General features: G+C 42.4%; 1 protein-coding gene across 2 annotated transcripts in view; it reads right to left on the reverse strand.

The window, feature by feature from the left end:
• Positions 1-19,971, reverse strand: part of EPB41L4B (erythrocyte membrane protein band 4.1 like 4B) — a 173,736-nt gene that overhangs the window by 16,132 nt on the left and 137,633 nt on the right. For both annotated transcript variants that reach the window (XM_052787703.1, XM_052787702.1), the window contains exons 20-22: positions 19,787-19,891; positions 15,300-15,438; positions 14,815-14,892 (exon numbers count right to left, since the gene is read on the reverse strand). In XM_052787703.1, coding sequence (XP_052643663.1) covers positions 14,815-14,892; positions 15,300-15,438; positions 19,787-19,891 — 322 coding nt within the window. The remainder of the gene's footprint in view (positions 1-14,814; positions 14,893-15,299; positions 15,439-19,786; positions 19,892-19,971) is intronic.

Here is a 19,971-nt window from a genome sequence, read left to right on the forward strand (position 1 = left end):
TCAGAGTCAGCAGACAGATTTCATTCATACATATTAAAGAGGGGCAGTTTTGCAGAAACGTACTATTGAAAACACCCTGGGGCACCCAATGTGAAGTTTCTGAAGAGAATGGGCTTCTGTGCAAGGGAGACAGTGTGTGTTCAGAACCTCCCTGCCTACTGTCGCTCCCTCTGGGGAGATAACACCGTGAGATCTCCCTCCTAGCTCCGCCTGGTCTTTGGGTCTCCCTTGGTCATCTTCCAAATAACTGGCGGAGACTGGAGTTCAAAGAAACACTTTGAACAACATTCATTGACACCTAAGAACCACCGTAAGTAAATCCAACTGTTTGACTCATCTGACTTATCTTGGCGCGAGTTTCCACAGGACTGCAGTACGGAGTCCCCCTCCCCACAGGTACCACTTAATTCCTTTTGGTAAACTGAGAAAGCTCCACCTTGAAATTCACGTCCATTCCACAGTATCCTTGCTAAGCCAAGTTCTCTTGGGGTCCCCTCAAGTGGTGAACTTGCCATTCCTCTGCCCACTGACACACGCCAGCCCTTCTCTGGACCTTGCTGCAGGCTGAGTCCACGTGTCGTGGAACGTGCTCCGGCAGCATACACCACGTTCTCCATGTCTCACTGGGTGCTTGTACAACAGGGATGGTACTTTCCTCTCCATCAGGTATCTTCCTCCAACTTAGAGTGACTTTGTGTAACCCTTCCTACCACGGAGGCGTTGTCAGGAGGTGGCTGCGTGGCTCCTTGGCTGCGCTCCAGTGAATTCTGGTTCCCAAATGGATGCTCAAGGGAGTTCGTGGGAGTGACGTATGAGGTTCAGTCTCTGCTGAAGCTTGGCTTTGCTGCAGCTATAGCATTTCACAGATAATTAACGCATAGCAGTTTGTGGCTACAGTGTAAGCTATACACTATTTACAAGCAGGTCTACCTAAAACACAGTAGTTAAGATAGGCCCCGGGTAAAATCCTGAACCTTCAGGCCAACTTTTGTACTAATTTACAAGGGCAGCCCTGCAAATCGTGTTGATGCTAGTATTCCTCTGATGCTGCCTTTAAAGACGGAGTACTCTGTTGATCTTCACTCTAAGGATTGTAATTATGGGTTGCTAGCAAAGTGATTTCAGAGATATTGGGAGGGGATGGGGGACGATGGCAGTAATGTTATTAAGTCAGCCCAGCATCTCTCCAGCACGTCAGAAGGGAATGCATGTCCTGGATCATTTTTACAATGTAGCTTTGCCTTGAGACTGTTTTTGAGAAGACATTCTTCAAAAGAATACAGAATAAGAACAATTCAGATGTGACCAAAGCAAGACAGTATCCATGCTCTCAGTCTTCAGGATTTTCAGTACTCTTTTGCTGACGCTGCGAAGGCGAGCAAGCTTAAGCAAAACATAGCCTCAGCATGTGTTATCAGCCTAGTCACCATCCCCTGAGGAAAACGTAGCAAGGCAAAATGATGTCACAGTCCTGATGCGTTGGCTAAAATGCAGACTAAAGATTGCAGCATTTTCTTGGTCCTTGTTTAAAACACGGAAACGAAGCAAACAAGAAGCAGTAGGTATACTCGCTGGATACGGTTGCTCTCCAACATTGCTGCAGAGTAAGTCAGTTGCATTGCTAGGACAGCTAATGCAAAGTTACCTTTTTGCCCCTCGGTCTTAACCAATGAAGTCGATGATCCAGTGCCAGGTGCCTAGATCGCCTGCACAGCCAACAAAATCAAGTGGCATCTTCCGCAGACGGAGGCTGTTGTCACAGGAGAAAGTCACTAAAGATGAATAACACGAAGAGGAGGAAGTGAGTATTGTGATTCCTGCTAGTTGAGAGTGCCCCAGGTAAGCCATATAGTTCCCAATTTCACTGCCAGCAAGCAGACTGTACATGCATTTTGTACCAGATGGAGACTCACCACTAGCCACTCCTGATTATTTCTAAGCACAGACACTGACAGCTCATCATCCGATAACTGTTGGTTCACCATGCCTCATTAACACGGAGACTTCAAAGCCAGGGACATTTCAATGAAGGCTGACTAATAACCACGTAACATACATGCACTTTTTCAAAAGCATCAGTATCACATTCCTCCACTGAAAAGTTATGATAGATTGATGCAAACAGTGCACTGCCTGACCCTTGTCCAACACAAACAAATAGTTTGTCTTTCTACTGTAATCAATCTCTACTTCTGCAAGAGCAAAACCTGGCTGAAAGTCCTTAAGTGTCCAGAAACTCAACCAGTCACGGTCTCCTTGAATGTCAGGATAGTAAGAAATACTTTGCATTAATTTTCTGTCCTATTTTTCTGGGCTATTGAGCTCTCCCAAAATCCCCAGGCATTTATACAGTTCATTATTCTACAGGAAAAGAATAGTACAGGTAGATTGAAGTCAGTGGAGCTGCAGAAAAAGCGTTAAAATTACAAACTGGTGCACTACTTATATACCTATCCAGAAGGACGCTTGAGCGTATTTTCAACTTCAGCACATGACTAGTCCCAGTGACTACTGCAGCCTTCATCTATGCATGTGTCTACAAATTTTGGTGACCCTTCATGGATTAGGTTCTCCTCAAATACACATAGGAGCGCTGACTGCTGTGCTGTGCTCCAGTTTGCCAGCCTCACTACTCTAAAAGTCTGCTCTGAGTTAAACTTCTTCATAACAATAATCCTTTCCCATCATAATATGCCACCCTTTCCAACACGCATCGTGGAAACAGAGCACTGCTTTAAATATAGTGGATACAAAACTATTTGATTCTGTCAATAAGACCAACTCAAGTAGAAGCTGAAAGTCTATAAGGAACAATGTTTTGCTTGGTTTAAGATTCGTGCATGAACAAATCCAATCCCATATCTAGTAAATCTTTTGTGATAAATGTTACATATGAAAACCTATTTATTCATAACCCCAGGTCTTTGGCTATGGAATCATTCATATTGCCAGCCACCAAGCATTGAAAAAACACAAAGATTCTGTCCTGACTGCAAGTAAAATCTTGTTCTGTTCAAACACAACAGCTCATTAGGCATATACATGTACAGATTCAAACACCTGTATTGTAATACTTTGCCAGTTCAGCGCCATGAAACACATCAAATGCCTCTGTATCTGTTGAGTCCCTCATTAAACCAATCCAGTATCAAAGTAAATGTATTGTTCCTTTTCTCAGCTTGCTTCCATCTTTTCAAGAACAAATTGGGATGCTACCTTAAAAGCCAGTCTCCCAGTCTGAGACACTGTACTCAGGCATGTTCCATAGCTAAAGAGATTAGTCCCAGCCAAGGGATAATCCCAATCGATTAGGGCTATTAGCACATAGCTCACTCTCGCCATTCCTTAATTACAGCAGAAATGTCTCCTTTGGACCGAGAGGAAAAGTACAGAACTCCTCTGCTTGGCGCAGGAATGACAGCAGTTTCAATGCCAGAAGGCTGCTCTATCATTTGAGCAGAGCTCTGCTTCCCCATAATTTGTTTATTGGGCAAAGGGTCCAGGGGATCCATTATTAAAGACATCTCTGTGAAAGCGACTGAAGAAGATTATAATGCTGCAGTGAACGGGAAAAGAAAAGGGAAATGGGAGAGAGGCCAAACAACGACAGTCTTCTCCCTGGAGGTCTGCCTGTGGCATTTCTTCAGGGGAAGAAACACACTGCGAATAAAATGTCACAGGCAGATAGATCCTGGTCCCCAGTCAGTGACTTCCTGCCCATCCCAGCAGGAGCTCACTGGGAAGCCAAACTGGGAGCTGGGGATTTCTTGCAAGGCGTGTTTCCAGGACCGCTGCCTCCAAGGCCCCTTCCCAGCACCGCGTGGTGATGGAAGAGGCCGAAACGCACTGTTGTCTGGCAACCTCTGCTGATGTTACGGTCCCTGGGAAGATTAGAGTTAACTCATTTGACTCAGAAAAACCCTGAAGTCTTTCTAAAATCTAAGAGGAGCAGAAACTGGTCCTGCCAACTTTGTAACTGGGGAACAATGAGGGCGCTTACAGCGATTACTTTTATTTTCTCCCCAGGAGCCCTGGGATAGACGAAGGCTAAGATCCAGGATACTCTGTTTTCTTGGGCGGGCGTCATTCTGATTTGTTGTTGGTTTGGGGGTTTTGGTTTGGGGTTTTTTTGTAATCTGTGCCTGCTGCTTTTTGAGTGCTCCCTCTGTGCACACACAAACATGGGCTCTGCTGACCACAGACATTTTGAAGAGAACGAGCTTTGTCTGAAGTCTGGGCAGCTCAGCCACTGATGCAAACACATGGAACTCTATCTGGACGTGAGCACTTGAGCTTCACGGTTATTGATTTTGACAGTTCGCTCAACTCGGATGCAGCACGAGATGAGTGCCGAATTGCGTGCAAATTCAGGTGGTCAGAAGCCCACCGTACTTGGCACACGATTTCCCATCTCCAACACCGCCAAGAGGATTCTCGGCAGAGCACGTGCACATGGCTTGGTGTGCGTGCCGGATGGCGCGGGCAGCTCCTTCATCAAAATCCATCCTGCTAATATCTGGCGCTTCGCCAGAAGCGGCCAGGTGACGTTCCGCAGCGTCAGAGCACTTGCAAGACTCTAGCCAACTTTTTGGCAGAGGAACAAGAAACGACATTAATTTGCTAAGAGAGTTTCGTAGAGGTTTGCTTTCCTGACCTCCCTGGCTGTTCCTCCTAGAGGGTGGGGGGCTTTGGTCTTAGGTTGCTGAACGTGAGATGAATGCCGTGCCAGAAAACAAGCCGTAAATCCGCAGTTCTTCCATAGCAATGGTTTTGCGGCCAAGTTCCAAGGAATAACTCTAAGGAGTATGCAAGAACTCTTTTCTATTCAGCAGGTTTAAATTGGATGTACAGCACATCTACCTCTGTAGAAATTTTCTTCCTCAGCCCACAACAGTTTAGCATTTTGCTTTTCAGAGGGTGACATGAACAGAAGGGGTAATGAACAGAAGAGGACCCTTTCTACTGAGTTCAGTGGTTTTCAATCCAGTTACCGTGATAGTTGGTTAGCTGGAATTGAGAACTCCTATTTTCTTCCTTCCGCAATTAAATTACAATTTTCCTCTATGATCTACAATATTTGGGACAAGGCGCAGAAACTGTGGAATTACCACAGACGTGCTGAGATTTATGCGAACTTCAAGTTATCGGTTCAACTTACTGGTTATTTCTACTGTTGCCACTCCTTGAGTTGTACAAAGTCAAAGCAAAAGATCTGTCCTGATGTAAATCTCACAAGCCAATGACTGGGTCTCTGTTTTGGTTTTGCTTACTAGTAGACAGACTACAACAAATTAAATAAATATTATGCCTTGCTAGGGGATTTTCCCACTGTTGTGAATAACAGTAAAAAGCAGAGGACGAATCAGTAGATATAGGCCATGAGAGAAAATCTCTGGTCACTTAGGTGCCGCTTGTTGTTCACCAGAAGAGACTGCTACTGGAACTGCTGAGGAATTCTCATCAGAAAATGCCTATTTATTCAAACTGAATGTGTTACAAAAGAAACGGTGCTGATTCCATTTTCTCTACACTTAAAAAAATCCCACATTTTAAAATGGTTTCACTCAGCATTTTGTCAGAGGAGTTTTTAGTGCCTAATTTAGAAACGACATTTTGGTTGGAAACATGAGTTCATTGAAATTAATTAACAAACATTGCTTGAAACTGAAACGCTTCTCAACTGCTAAAATGAAAACATTTCAAACTGGCCTGATCCTTCTCTCTACCCTTCTTACTGCGCTCTGACATTTGGTTCAGGATGTTTTCCAAAATACAGGCTTTTCAAAGAAAATATAGACAACCAGATTTTACTTTAATCAAAGAAGAAGAAGAAAAAAGAAGATTTCCTATCAGTTCCGATTATTCAACTGAGTGGCAGATAAAAAGAAAGTTTACTTGCTCTTTTTGCTGGTTTTACAAACTGAGTCACCCAGCCAGTCAAAAAACAGCTCGGAAAGCAGATGTTTCCATTTTCTGTTGGAGCTTGGAGGCATTCAATTGAAATTCCACTGAACAGCCAAGCAGTTAGCATCACACTTGCTATCACACTGGAAAAATGTGAATTAGAATTACACATATATCAATTCATTAGTGGGTTGGAAAGAAAACAAAACACACAATAGTTACTCACTGGAGTCTAAATGCAATTGTCACTAATCAAAGTGAGGAAGAGAGATTATGAACTTCACAGCTGCTGAGACAAAAGGAATTATGTACTTCTCAGGCCAAAGGAAAGGTGATTAATATGCCTTTATCAAAAGACCTTGAGACTTCATGACTATACTTGTCTCATTGAGAGAAAACATAAGAAGATATACCTAGTTTCAAGTAGGCACTTGCACAGAAGCTGAACATTTTTCTATTACACGGATTACTGTAGAGTAGAAAAGGAGACTCAGCCAATACATCCAAAAGTTGATGCTCTAAGTCTGAAAAGCCCTGTCTATCTATTGTTCACTTTTATTCTTCTTAGGCAGATGTTACACCTGCTTACTGCTGCTAAAGCCATTCACTTGAAAAGTAAAGCAATAATCTGAAATTGAAAACCAAAATTGAGCAAAAGTATGACTGAACATATCAGACCTGATTTACAACAATATGCAGGTTCTAAAAGATTTGCTAAAGATTTGCCTTCTCAGCTTGTGGCAGGAGGTAGATGTCAGCCAGTTTAAAATCTGTTTGCTTGCACTTACTTGATCCCCTTCACTTACTCTGATGTTGATTTCAAGCAAAAGAGAAAGCCACTACGGTCATGGAATGATCATGTTTTTGACAGGAGGCAGAAGAAAGGGATTGCAGGTAGCATTTTCTTCTTCTTCTTGTCTTTTTTTTTAAGCTACAATAATGTTTATGATCCTCAAGTTTTCTGACTTTCCTAATCACTGCTGAAGTGGTGGCAAGCTATATCACTTCAGAGACACTTAGAAAATCTTTGGACTAAAAATGGTTATATTGCACTAATTACACAAAAAGAGAAGCACCCAGACAGTCTTGCACTGCCCTGTCTACGGTGTTTGGCAGTTTCAGATGCTCTGCGTTGTTAGGTAGCAGTCTCCCTAGGATCTTGCCTGTTGGTTGGCCTCAAGTCACTGTTATTGCAGTCAAGCGCATCCTAGACTCCTTCTCATAAATTGATGAACCTTCAACAGCCACAATAGTCCCATTTGGAGTAATACTCCAGAAACTACGCTGCTTGCAAACGCACTTGATCACTCCCACAGTCCTCAGGAGAACCATCTGTGAAACCACAGGGCTGGGACAGATGAGACCATGCAGCACCCATCTACAGAAAGACCTACGCGTACAGCTGTGACACCACAACCTCAATCCTCCAGCTTCATAGGCAAGTCTGTAAATGGCCATCAAACCACGCGCCGTATAGGCACAGCAAACATCCCGCCACCGTGCAACCATCCCGCAGACTTTAGTTACAGAGCACTAGCGGTTCTCTAAGCTGTTTTCCTGGCTCTATCTCCCTGCAGGCACACGGGTGGTAGAAGACCCACCAGTCTTTTGGTGTAAATGTCTTCCCAAATGAGCTCCCACCATGTGGCAGGCCTGCTATGGAGTCCAGGCAAGGTTTTAAGTTCCAGGACCAGCTCTGCCTGCACCGTCTGGCAGAAGCCAGATTTATGGATAGGCGTTTGCTTATTTTATAATTTCTACAGGCATGGGGCAGGCACATGGAATGCCAGAGGATGGTTAAGACAGCATCTTAAAATGTACAGAGGTGACTACAAATAATTGTATGTGGCAGAATTTATCACCTCTCCAGGGAAAAGCTTATGCCCTCTTGATCCAAACTACCTTCTGACATTCCACCTTTACCTTCATCTCAAGGTTTATAAAAAGTTAGCCAGTGGGCCATTCATTATTTAAAAACAGTGAATTAGAAGATACAAGGTAGGCACAGTGCAGCATCACACGTCTGCATTTTTTTCCACTTAACACCTTCCCCTCTTTTTGGTACCTTTTCTTGCTCATGTACACATCGCATCCAATTTATCACGGTGTCCACTGGTGCAAAGTCAGCAATGGGTTTCACCTTGTGGATCTTTTTATTTCTTGCAAAATTTGCTTTCAATTAGTTAAAGAATAGGGAAGTGTTAAATCATTTGTCATACATTTACTGAGCGCACCGAGTTGTTCTGCTCAGCATACAGATAATGGGGGAAAAAACATTCATTGAGCCAAGGAACTTAAATCACTTAAGGCAAAATAAAAAGTAAACCTAGATGTTTACAGTTCACCTTTTAGCATGCTCTCATTTTGTTTCTTCACTGGCTCTGTGTGTCCTTCTGTAACAGATGAATGGGAGCAAATCCTCAAAGAGCTGAGTAGCGGTCAGAGAGTTTTACATTTTTTAGTGAATGTTAAACTAAGATCCAAGAGGCAGTCGCTGAGCCTGACACTCAGTTATCTTGCATATTAGTAATTCAATAGACTGCTGATGAGATTGGCATCCACCAGTAAAGCCCTGTGCTTGAACATGCAGAGCTACACATTAGTTGCAAGTCCTATTTATAATGCTTTATGTGTGCAGACTATAAGAAGCAGCTATCGGGGAGTGTGAAAGTCCAATCCAAAATGTACTCACTCATTATTCTGGTTGCCCAAGTGCCATGATCGTTTTTAAATGTGCTAAGTCCCCTCTCTAGTTATTAGCATGCTTCATATAACCTAAATGATGCTCAGGTAATTTGCATTTGCTTGATTGAGACTGTGTGCTCCCAGAAGCCTTGCACCGCATGCAGCGCTGAGCGCTTTCTGCAAACCCCCAGCCAAATGCCTCATACTCAGTTTGACTGGGCATTACAGTGCAGCCCTTCGAATTGTGTTCTTATCTAGCTGATGCCCTTTTCTTGCAGCAGAAAAAATGGTCCTTTGCGATATCAGTAAATTTAGAGTGTTCCTTGAGTCCATACGCAACTAGATTTCCTGTTGCTACAAGTTTTTTGTATTAAAGTTCTTTGCTTTAGCAATTGCTGCTCTTTGCTTTTTCTAAGTTTAATATGGAGTTAAAGGGCATGAACTTGAAACGGGGAGTAAATGTACATTTGGTATGTTGCTTACTGCTTTTGGTTCTTATCTGTACGTATAACAGGCAAACTGCTTCTTTGTGCAAATAATTCTTCTATTGCTCATAATTGGTCATTGCATCTAAGCTTGAATGTGCAAATACTGTTAATTGAGAAGCTGGCTTGGAAAATAGCATTTTTGAACATTCTCCTTTGAATCCAGGTCATAGTTATTGCTTCCAATTCATCTTGTACTAAGAAATTTTTTTTTTTTGCTATGAAAGTGTAAAAGTAGAAAGCTGCTAATTCTGAAATATATCACAGCCTTCATAAGTTTTTTCAGAAGACCTATTTTATCTTCGGTGTGTAGTTCACCATAAATAAAGCACTTACAAATTTGTCTCTGACTGAGATGTTTTAAAGACCTCTGGGGCATGCAGATATACTTGATCTACACATTCAGCCAGTTAGATGGTAGATACATACCATCTAATGCTCTTATTAAATATTAGTCTGTAATTCCATTATAGCCACTTTTATTTAGAATTCAATGCCAGAAGGACTGGTTATGGAGGTATTAGAGTTTGATACATTTGCCTGTCTTCCACTGAAAAACTGCTTTGCACTGTAAGTGAAAAGTTCTTCGAAATGAAGGCAAGAAATACTGAACTCATTTCCTACTCTGCTATTTGGCATATTGCAACCTTGCAAAATTGTCATGAAATTTTAGCAACTAAAATCCAACCAACTCTTCTTTATCAATATAACAAACGTTAAAGGGGAGTGGAATTAAAAGATTCTTTACTCATTCTCCTCTATTCACTACCCATTGCTCACTATAACTATCTACTGAGAGTTTGCCAGGATGTTTTGTCACCTCTGTCGAGATGCTAATACTTCTCACAACTTCACCCTGAGATGACTGGCTTTTGACCTGGTTACCTTCACTTCGTTTCCAAAATGGTAGATGCTAATGCATCAAATTCTGTACTCTTTCAGCCTCAGTGAGATTGCTTTCAATGAATAGGATTGCATACGCTAGTAATGCTATTACTGAAACAGAAATACATGTTTCCAACTAACCCGAAATAAAAATATCTAGTTTTACACTGAAGACCATTTATTTTTCATTTTTAAACTATCATACCAATAATTTATACCCCTTAAATGTTGCATCTCAAGTGTTGACAAGGCAAATAATTTTGTACTTCCCGTTTTCCACCAATAGATGGCAGGTGAAGCTCTAGAAATTTACTCACTTGCTACAGCATGAAATAAGAACACCTATAGTTTGCAAGTATACAGCCAGCTATAAATTGGTGCTCTCTGTTATCTCTTCAGATGTGATCATGATTTAGTCCTAGCTCACCCACCTTGCATTACAAACTTTAGTCCAAGTTTAGGAATAGCTACATTTTGTAAATAAAACTGTTCATTCTTATTTCTTTTTATCCTACTCCATTAGGTCAAACCAAAGTTTGCGCACACCATCTTTGCACAACCAACTCTCTTGGTCGAGACGGTATTTGTCAGTGTGGCGCAGCAGCTGTTACCTTCTCAGGGTCTTAGGACTGAGCTTTCTGTGATTAAACAAGAAAGCTCTGCATTCATAGCCATGTCACAGATCATACTGATTGTAAGCTGGAATGGAATAGCTTGAAGCTCAAGCTTTGATTTCCAGTTCCATAAAAGCTAGAAACGCGGGGAGGGGGAGGGGGAGAGAGAGACTGGTGGCAGAAAGAGCCTACTACACTGATAAAATTAATTTTAATAAACCACAATAAGAATGCTCATAACGTGATACTATAGTTCTTCATATATAATGCTGTATTTTTTTTAAAAAATCCAGCTCTTTTCTGAAACACAGAAGCAGGAGGGATTGAATCTTGTTTACATACAAGCCAGGTACAGTGCTCAAAGTCACAATGGAATGGTATAAAAAGAGAGGGATTTTCTTCTGCACATGTTATAATGATTTTAAGGACAGCGAGTAATGCGTTGTAGTCAATTAATTGTAGGATTTACCTGAAAAACGAATACAAGTGGGCATAAACCGTGTGGTTTGAGGAGTGCAGAGCACAAAAGGATACCTTGCCTTCTAGGCAATCTGCGTTAGTAAATGCAGATTCTTTTTCCTGCAAAATGATTTCCTGAAATCAGTCTGCCTCACAATTGCCCTGCTGTTACTGGCTGTCTAAGTATTGGTGACTAAGTGACCATCAGCTGGTTCTTGTATATATCACAGTAGCTCCTCCAGGCTGACCGAGCAGACAAATTTGACTGCTCTGATCCCTGCATGGCAGCCTGGATGAATTCTATTAATCCAATCCATCCACTAATCCTTCCATTTTTATAAGTTAATTTGGTTTTGTGAGCTCCACTTCTAACTGTAACTCTCAGCATGTATTAAAGCTTCCACTGTACAGGCAACAGCAGCAAAACACGGATAAAACCCAAGGCCATCAAGAAGCATCAATGATTAGACATCAAACAACAAAGATCATGCAGCTGAGTCAGTGACTATTAATCACTCTCTACCAGTAATGTTATAGAAGAGAAGGGAGGATGTCTGAAACTGCTTCAAATTAACAGCTCTCCAGTGAACTGGGGAAGTTTGGCAGCAGATATCATGACCAAAATAAAAAAAAAAAAAAAAAAAAAAAGATTTTAGGTGTCCAATTTAGGTGCCTTAGTCTCTCTAGTCCAGACGACAGAGAGAAGACAGTTGTTTGAATGCCCCTCTGCAGGAACCCCCCTAACTATGTAGGAACCTGAACTTCCAGCCCTATCACCTCAGGCAAATACCCCAAACCAGGCAGCACGAATGACCCCTTTAGATATTGTACCTGTCACTGAACGTGCAACAAGTGGGTACAATTAGCAAGCAAATTCCCAAGGGCCAGGACATCGCATGCAAACCCAGCACACCACTGCTAACTTGACAGCAACACGACGCTCAGCTGTACATGATCCTGACCCTCAAATGACAGCACATGTTATCACAACAGAATTATTAAATAATCAGACTGGCTCAAAGTTACGCATTTCCCCTTAGCTCGCTTTTGTTTGGAGCCTCTTCCCCTGAAGAGTAAACTTTTCATTCAAACCTCAATTGAGAGCAGTCTGTAGCCAGCGAAACTGCAGAGAAAAGTCTGTAAACAGTAACTGCTCTGTAGAGAACAAGCTGACTTTTGCAGACATTAAACAAAACAAAAAGGGTTGATTGATGCTGTGCTGTACATGCTCTCCGAAATATTAAAACCAAGAAAGTCATGGAAGGTTAGTTTATGAACATACAGTGTGATAAATTATGTCAGCGGATGGTGGGGTAGGAAAGGGGAAAGCATGACTGGGTAAAATATTTAGGGAAAAAAGCCTGTATCCACAGCTGGAGAAGGAAAAGTGTGTAATGCTGACTTCTATTAAATGGAAAAAAATCCCAAACCTATGTTATCTAGAGCAGGTCAGTTGCTAAAGTCTCCATGACTCATTTTTTAAAATTCTGATTAATACAGTAAGATATGGTATAATGTTTTTTAGAATGAGAACTCTATTAGTAAACTCCAAAGGATAGTTACTTACAGTTTAGCCACAAACATGTTATTAATACAGAGAGGGACAATCTAACCTATACAGAAGCATGGAATCATAGAACTGAGTCCAACTGTTGACCTAACACTGCCAAGTCCACCACTAAACCATGTCCCTAAGCACCACCTCTACCCGTCTTTTAAATACCTCCAGGGATGGTGACTCAACCACTTCCCTGGGCAGCCTGTTCCAATGCTTGACAACCCTTTCAGTGAAGAAATTTTTCCTAATAGCCAATCTAAACCTCCCCTGGCGCAGCTTGAGGCCGTTTCTTCTTCTCCTATCAGCTGTTACCTGGGAAGAGACCAACAGCTACCTTGCTGCAACATCCTTTCAGGTAGTTTCGGTTTTGGTCTGCCTGAACTTGTCAACCCAAACTACAAACAAAGGCTGCAGAATGCTGCACCTCTTTCTCTCTTTACTTTGCTCCCTTTTCATTTTCCCTTCCCGCAGAAATGTACGGGGCGGGCTGGGGGAGCTGTGTGTGTTGTTCAGCTTAGATACGTCTCTTCCTGTCGCTTTTTGGAATGGGATAGTTTTCATCACCTGGCACTTCAAGGAGATTCCAGGTAAACCTCATTTTCGTAGACGCTCCTCAGTCTGCAATGGTATTTTCAGGTGCAAAAGCAGGTCCCTCCTATACGGTGGATGTAGGAGCAGTAAGCGCTGTGCTCTCATTGCAGCTGCTAGCGCTGGAATGGTTCTCCCACCAAGGAGACCCAGGGGCTCAAGGAGCTAGAGGGTCCCTTAAATTTCAATTTGCTGCAGTTCAGACATTCAGCATATGCAGTATAAAAGTCTCGGGGCACAAAGACTGTTCAGCTGACCCGGTTGAAGGGCAAAGAGAAGGTGGTTGTCAGCAGGAACAAGGCGGGTGCCGAGAGCACTTTGATGGAAGGTAAAGAACGTGCTTAATGAACACCCTGAACTTACACAGGGACCACCGAGTGCCCTCAAGGACTTTGTGAAGAAACAATCTGTCCTTCTAGGGCTGGTGTCCATTCCCAAGCTGCAGTATACCAGTGACAGTCTCCCCAGCTCCCGCGCAGTCCCCCGCATCAAACCTGTCTTCCCATCCACAGCAGCAAGCCTCTAGGCACAGCACACCTCGTGCCCACCTCAACGTGCCTCTGAAGCCAAAAAGCCACGGCTGAAGATTCGCAGCCCTTCTGCAAGCCGCGAGGGGCCTGCGAGGGATAAGCCTTCACTTCCTCGGACTTGCAAGGGAAGCCTGCATCCACCGGTAACGGGACACGAGCAGTTATTTACAGACAGGTACCATACTGTCTCTGAAGCAAAAGGCACATCCCCCCAACACCTTTCCAATACCGTAAACTAGTACCTAACCGTGCGGTGAAAGCAACGCCCAGGACAGAAGTACCTTAAGACAAAAAATGTTTATGCCAAAAATGCAGTGCTGTCCCTGTCATGCTTTTTAGGTGCTTTAAATATGGTTTCTCAAAGACAGCAAAAATGGCTTTGGACAGCAGAGGAGCTATCTGGCATTAGAGCTATTTGCAATGCAGAATGACTTGGAGATAGTTAAGGATCATACTGTGATCCTTCAAGTGATCTGCTGGGAATCTGAGGTGAAAGCCTGAGATCACTGAAGTCAAGAGGCATTTTGACTTCAGTGGGATCAGCATCTCTCCTTGGCTTTCAAGCAAAAATACAAATCACGTACCTCTAAAAAAAGAAGTTAATAATCAACATGTTGTAGATTTTTTTGCCTTAAAGTGAAGCAAAGCACTCTGCTAATGAAACATGAAAGTGCAGGTACACGTCTTTGGATTGGCTATTGGGTAAGGTCTGAACAAAACTTGTGGGGAGAAGAAGGGACTTTTCAGACAACTCCCAAAAGCAAATCTATGATCACATTAGGAATCTACGTTAAAGGGACAAAGAAGCTCGTGAAACCAGTCCAGCAAGGTGCAAAGATACCCGGGTAGGAGAGAGAAACAAGAAGTCATCCAACAACAACAAAAAAATCGCATTCAGAAGATCAGCCATAGTATTTGTTGATGTGGACTGATTTTCAGAGATGCTGAGCCGAGTTTGACAGATGCTCAGTATCACTGAATATCAAGGAAACTTACTTTATTCCCGTGTACTATCCAACACACTGCATAGTATCCCATTCATTTTAGCTGCAGACAAATTATTGAAAACTTTTACATTTTCCTGGTTGCAAACTGAAACTATTTACCATAGGTGTGGCCTCTGTGAAATCCATCAGGAGGTCACCTGGCTCCAAAGCAAATGTACTTCCAGCATCTGTAGAACTCTAAAGGCAAAGAAGAAACCCAGCATTGAAAAAACAATTTCGTTTCTGTAATTCTGTTGGTTGTTTTGGGTTTGGTTTTTTAATGCCTTGAAGCATAGACTGCCAAATGGATTTCAAATTTCACACCATGTTTTTTAAGTATGGCTACTCAGCAAGTATGCACTTTTGAAATCAAGGTAAATATTAATTTAATCCCGATCCACTGCCTCCTAATGTTGATGAAAAACTATTACTGATTTTAGTTGGGTCTTGGAGCAGGCTCTAAATATTTCCTTACACAACAGGTTAAACACATTACTACAACTCTGCATTAAAAACTACTCCTAAATGTAGAATTACTCCATCTAAGGAAAACGTGTTATCTGCAATTCTCCCAGCTGACATAAGCTCATCTCTTTGCATATTACCTTGCCACCAGGTGAAACCTGTGTTTGTCCTTCTGACGTCTGTGGTGTGCACGTTTTCTGTGAGCCGGGAGATGCTGAAGACACAGGTGTTGATGCCGCTGCTGCTGCTGCCAGTGCTGGAGGAAGGTCATCTTCATCACTGCAGTTGATAAAAGCAGACAGATCTTCTCATCAGAAAAAGTCACCGGACTTTGACCGTATTTGTGCTGGAGGAGGCACTGGTAACCTGTATGTCAGCTGTAGTGCTTTGGAGTGAAGTTCTGTTTACTCTTCCATCTGTAATGCAGCTAACTTTTCAAGTAAATTAGATTTTTTTAAGCTTTAAAGATTCCTCAAAAGTGGATTGGCTAGGTAAGTCTCATCTGCAAATGGAAACCTTATGGGTATGATGTGCAAGTAGTGTTTCTGTGGAGTATGTATATGCGAATAAATGAACTTACTTGATATTACTCTACTTTAACATTTATTCTTTTCTATGGAGGTTGACAGTATTGATAAGAACAGATCTGGTTAGATCCATCCGTGGGACTGACTGCTTTACTGGCTTTAGACCGCAGGAGATTTGACACCCATTATGCAGCTAGTCTATGCTATTGTTTTCAAACTGTTTTTAAAGGACTTTGACTCCAAAAAAGGAGCTCTTTAGAAACATTCTGGAGAGGGTATCTTTTTTCTGTCGCATTTATTCCCTCTACAGAGAAAACATTTTATTTAAAACCAGGTTGCATGCTTCCCTTGGGCTCTAGGACGTCAAGCTGAGCTCTTTCCCTCTCACCTACTGTCATCGCTAAATGAAAGCCAGTAGAGAATATTATACCTTCATTTACTTTTGTAGAGCCCCATTGACTACAAATCATTGGGATCAGTCAGCCCTGAGTCAGGATGTTTCCAACTGCTAATTCAATTGCATGGAGGTAAACAGAGTCACAATTTGGCCTACAGAACCTTTATTACTGGGGATGATGTGTGAAAAGGAGAGACTACAGCTTGACAGTTTAAAGCACGGGGAAAAATTATTTCTGCTCATAAAATGGCACCAATTTTAACTACCAGTTAGGTAGTCACAGTGCACAGAAGCCTGCCATGTCAGTTTGACAGACACTTCCAGAACAGAACTGTACTTGGTTTAGTGCTACTTGAAGGCAGCATGCCTAGGCAACACAGTACTTCAAAACTACATGACATATAGGGTACACAGCCTTACGGTGGGTTGTTTGGGTGATAACAATGTTTTTTTATTATGATATAAAGCTATGGTGATTACTGTTATCTTTTCCATGCTTCATTTTTTTTATTTCTTCTGGGCTAGGACAGATTTCAGCACCAGAGCATGTACAATACCCTGGTTTTATGCTGGAAAGAAAATGCAAAATCTTTTGGACCTGTTCAATAGATGTTTTATTAATGCAGCAAGCCAGAGTTGGGCTGTTGACCTAGTTAATCTCTCTTTCAGAAACATGCAGCTGACATTTTCTCAGACCTTGCTCCCCACTCTCAGCAGGAATATACTGGCACCCTCCACATCCTTGCTGGGTAAAGCTGCTCTGTTGCATACAGGGAAGCGGAAAATTGTCAAGAACTTGCCAGTTCAGAAAGGCTTCTTAGTGTCTGTGAACCAAAGCTAAGGGTTAGGGTCCAGTCTTATCAGTCATCAAGCTAGTAGCACGCTAGCTAGAAGACTGAGAATCCGCCTTCCTCACTGGATTCCTTTCACAATACTCCTTCACTATTTCTTTGCATTTCCCATATTTGCATTCCAGACACAAGATAATTTAAAGTGGATAGAATTTGGGTCTACAAAAAAAAAAATTTACAAAATCACAGCCCGTATTTTTAAGTAGGGAGTCTTTTACCCTACACACGGCCATAGCATAGGTGACACCTGTGGTTAGATGCGTTTATGCGCCGTTCCTCACGCCTAACAGTGGACAACTGAAAATCCACATGGGGGCAAGACATACTCAAAACTGGTTCCTCAAAAACTCACCGATCAAAACCTGAGAATTCACTCCTGAATACATAAATACATTTTTTTTTTTAAAACACACTGTTTAAATGTTTCTTCTCTCATGTGTGTAATAACACCATTGCCTTTTCCACTGCGTGACCCTGCCTCTAGTCTCCTTTCCATTCCACTTGCCTCCCACCGCACTGTTTGTCACTTCAGCTCTTGCCTTCCCAAGTTCTGCTCTTCCCAGACACTACTGAATTCTCTGTGGTACTGTTACTCCCAATGGCCCCTGGCATCCTTGCCCTTCTCTCTAGGACAACCTCTCACTCATTTTCATTTACCCTCTCCTCCTTTCCTCAGTGCCGTTCTCGGGCCACGGGTTCTGCAGGTGCTCAGCAGCTCTGGGGGACTGGCTGACTGTTCACGTACAGAAAAGGGAGGTGCTTGGTCTCTGGCCCAAAGATTTTCTCTTTGCCCTTTGAGGACAAATTGGCTAAACACTCTCTCAGACAAGAATGATCTAGTAATAGATGATTTTGCTATTACTTCAGGGATGCCCCCTTGAGATACTGATTTTCATTATTCTATGTCCTATTACCTATACCTCTCCTTTGGTCACCAGCTTCTATTTATTGGTAAACACACCCTCTCCAGCCCTAACCTACCCTAGAGCAATTTTTTGTCACCCAGACTCTTAAAAACTCATTTCTCGCTAGCCTTGCTATCTTCAACACCAACTTATCCTACTACCTTACTTCGATGGTCCCATGGGAAATTTTCTGCTTCTGCATACATAACATCACCAAGGTATCCTTTACAGCAAAATTGTCTACGCAGCATAACCTTGTTCTCTTTGTTTGCTGTGTAGCAGTGTTTGAGGACCAAGTTTAACAACCTGTTTAGGTTACAACTTAAATCGAAAACTTTTCCAAGTGTGTGTACAAAACCTGTAACTAGACCTGCCATAGGACATGAATTTCTTGCCTGTCCTTACACATCGGTGTGCTCAAAGAATAGAATCAGCCACCGCATCCCGTTCACTACCTGCCATACGAAGCGCATCAAATAATCGGTCCTCTCAGTGTCACAACCTTTTCCTTTGCTGACTGCTACCTACAAGTCCCTGCATTATAGAAAAACCGGAAAAATCAGATGCATCTTGAAATACGTAGGAGATTTCCTTCCCCTGGCTTGTAGAAAAAGAGGTAGTAGAAGTGGTGTCTCATTCAAGAAAAGCACACTGCTGTCTGGGCAGAGTGAGTGAGGAGACTTCATCCAGGCCTTGGGAAACTGCTCCTACCAAATGCTGCCAAGTTCCCTGTCACACGTTGCCTTCAGGATTAGCACGCAGTAAGGGAAGCTGGGTTCTCCTCCCAGCTTGAGTTGTCAATTCCCATCTCCTATCTCATTTTCAAACCATACTGGTTGATGTATCATAGTAAAAGAGAGCGCGTTATGTGACCTGCCGACCACGCTGTGGCTGTGCGTTCCATACGTCAGCCTTGGTCTCTTGGACAAATACCAGTTTGGCTAATTGCTCATTTTCCTCCTAGTTGCAATTTGATTGATTCTTCTGTTTCTTCTCCTAAATATTTTTTCAGTTTTGATGATGTAGATTGTTACTTTTTTTCCATAACAAAAGCCAGTGTTCTTAATAGTGAGACAGAAAATAACTACATGTAAATATTTATTAGAACACTTTTGGAGAGAAGGAAAACTTTTGCTAATGTTGCTATATATTTAGTGACACTAGAATGTTAAATTGCTGGAGGGACTAACAGTTGCCATTCCGCGTAAAAAGCATACATATTTTTTTCTTCATTATGGCATTGGTGTTCTTGTACTAATAAGTTTATGCTGACATTGTCCATTTTTTCCCCTAGTTTCTGGTGGCCTTGTCTGTCCTTTCATACGAAGGACAAACCAACAAACTGATTTCCACGTCTCTTCAGCACCTCACATCTATAGAGACTCTCAGATCGGATGAATTATGTGTAAGTGGGATGCCAGAGCCCTATAGGCACAGACCACTCTTGCCAGGACTGAGACTTAACTTTGCTGGCTGTAGCTGTAGCGGGCTCAGCAATTTCTGCATGTGACAAAATCAGAGAGAGAGGGTGCAGTTCCTGAGAGGGAATGGCTGACAGCACAGCTTGACCACCCTACAGCTAAGGACTGTTTTCTTCATTTTGCAAATGGGGTTGTAATTAAGCAGAGAGAGCAGCTTGCTCCAGCTCACACCAGGTCTTTGACATTTCATGTGGAAAAGAGGTTTTTAATTCCTAACCTATAAGCTCAGAAAAAGGCAGAGGGGCTTGCAATCTGAGGGTTAGCAACTGCATAGGGACGGCAAATTCATTTCGTATTAAAAGCTTGAAGATTCTCAGTGATGAAAGGAATGGTATCAGTATAAGATCATTATCATGTAATTGCACTCATGCCTTTCAGAAGGCACAGCTAGAGCAATAATTAGCATCCCCCTGCATTTTCAGCTGCGGTAGGCAAAAACATAAGGATAATGCTATACGTTACTCACAAACTGTACTGCCTCGTTAACTTCCTCACACGAGAAACTTTAATCTCTTGCTTTTCTGTAGGGCCAGTTGACGGCGTAGTTTCAGGTCGCACTGGAGCTGGACTTCTAAAAATAACAAGAAAAATATATGTGGCACAGTCTTTATTTAAACTACTCCAGGCATATCAACAAAGTTCTAACTCATC

Source organism: Harpia harpyja, chromosome 5 (assembly GCF_026419915.1).
Source record: "Harpia harpyja isolate bHarHar1 chromosome 5, bHarHar1 primary haplotype, whole genome shotgun sequence".
In the NCBI taxonomy this organism is placed as follows: Eukaryota; Metazoa; Chordata; class Aves; order Accipitriformes; family Accipitridae; genus Harpia; species Harpia harpyja.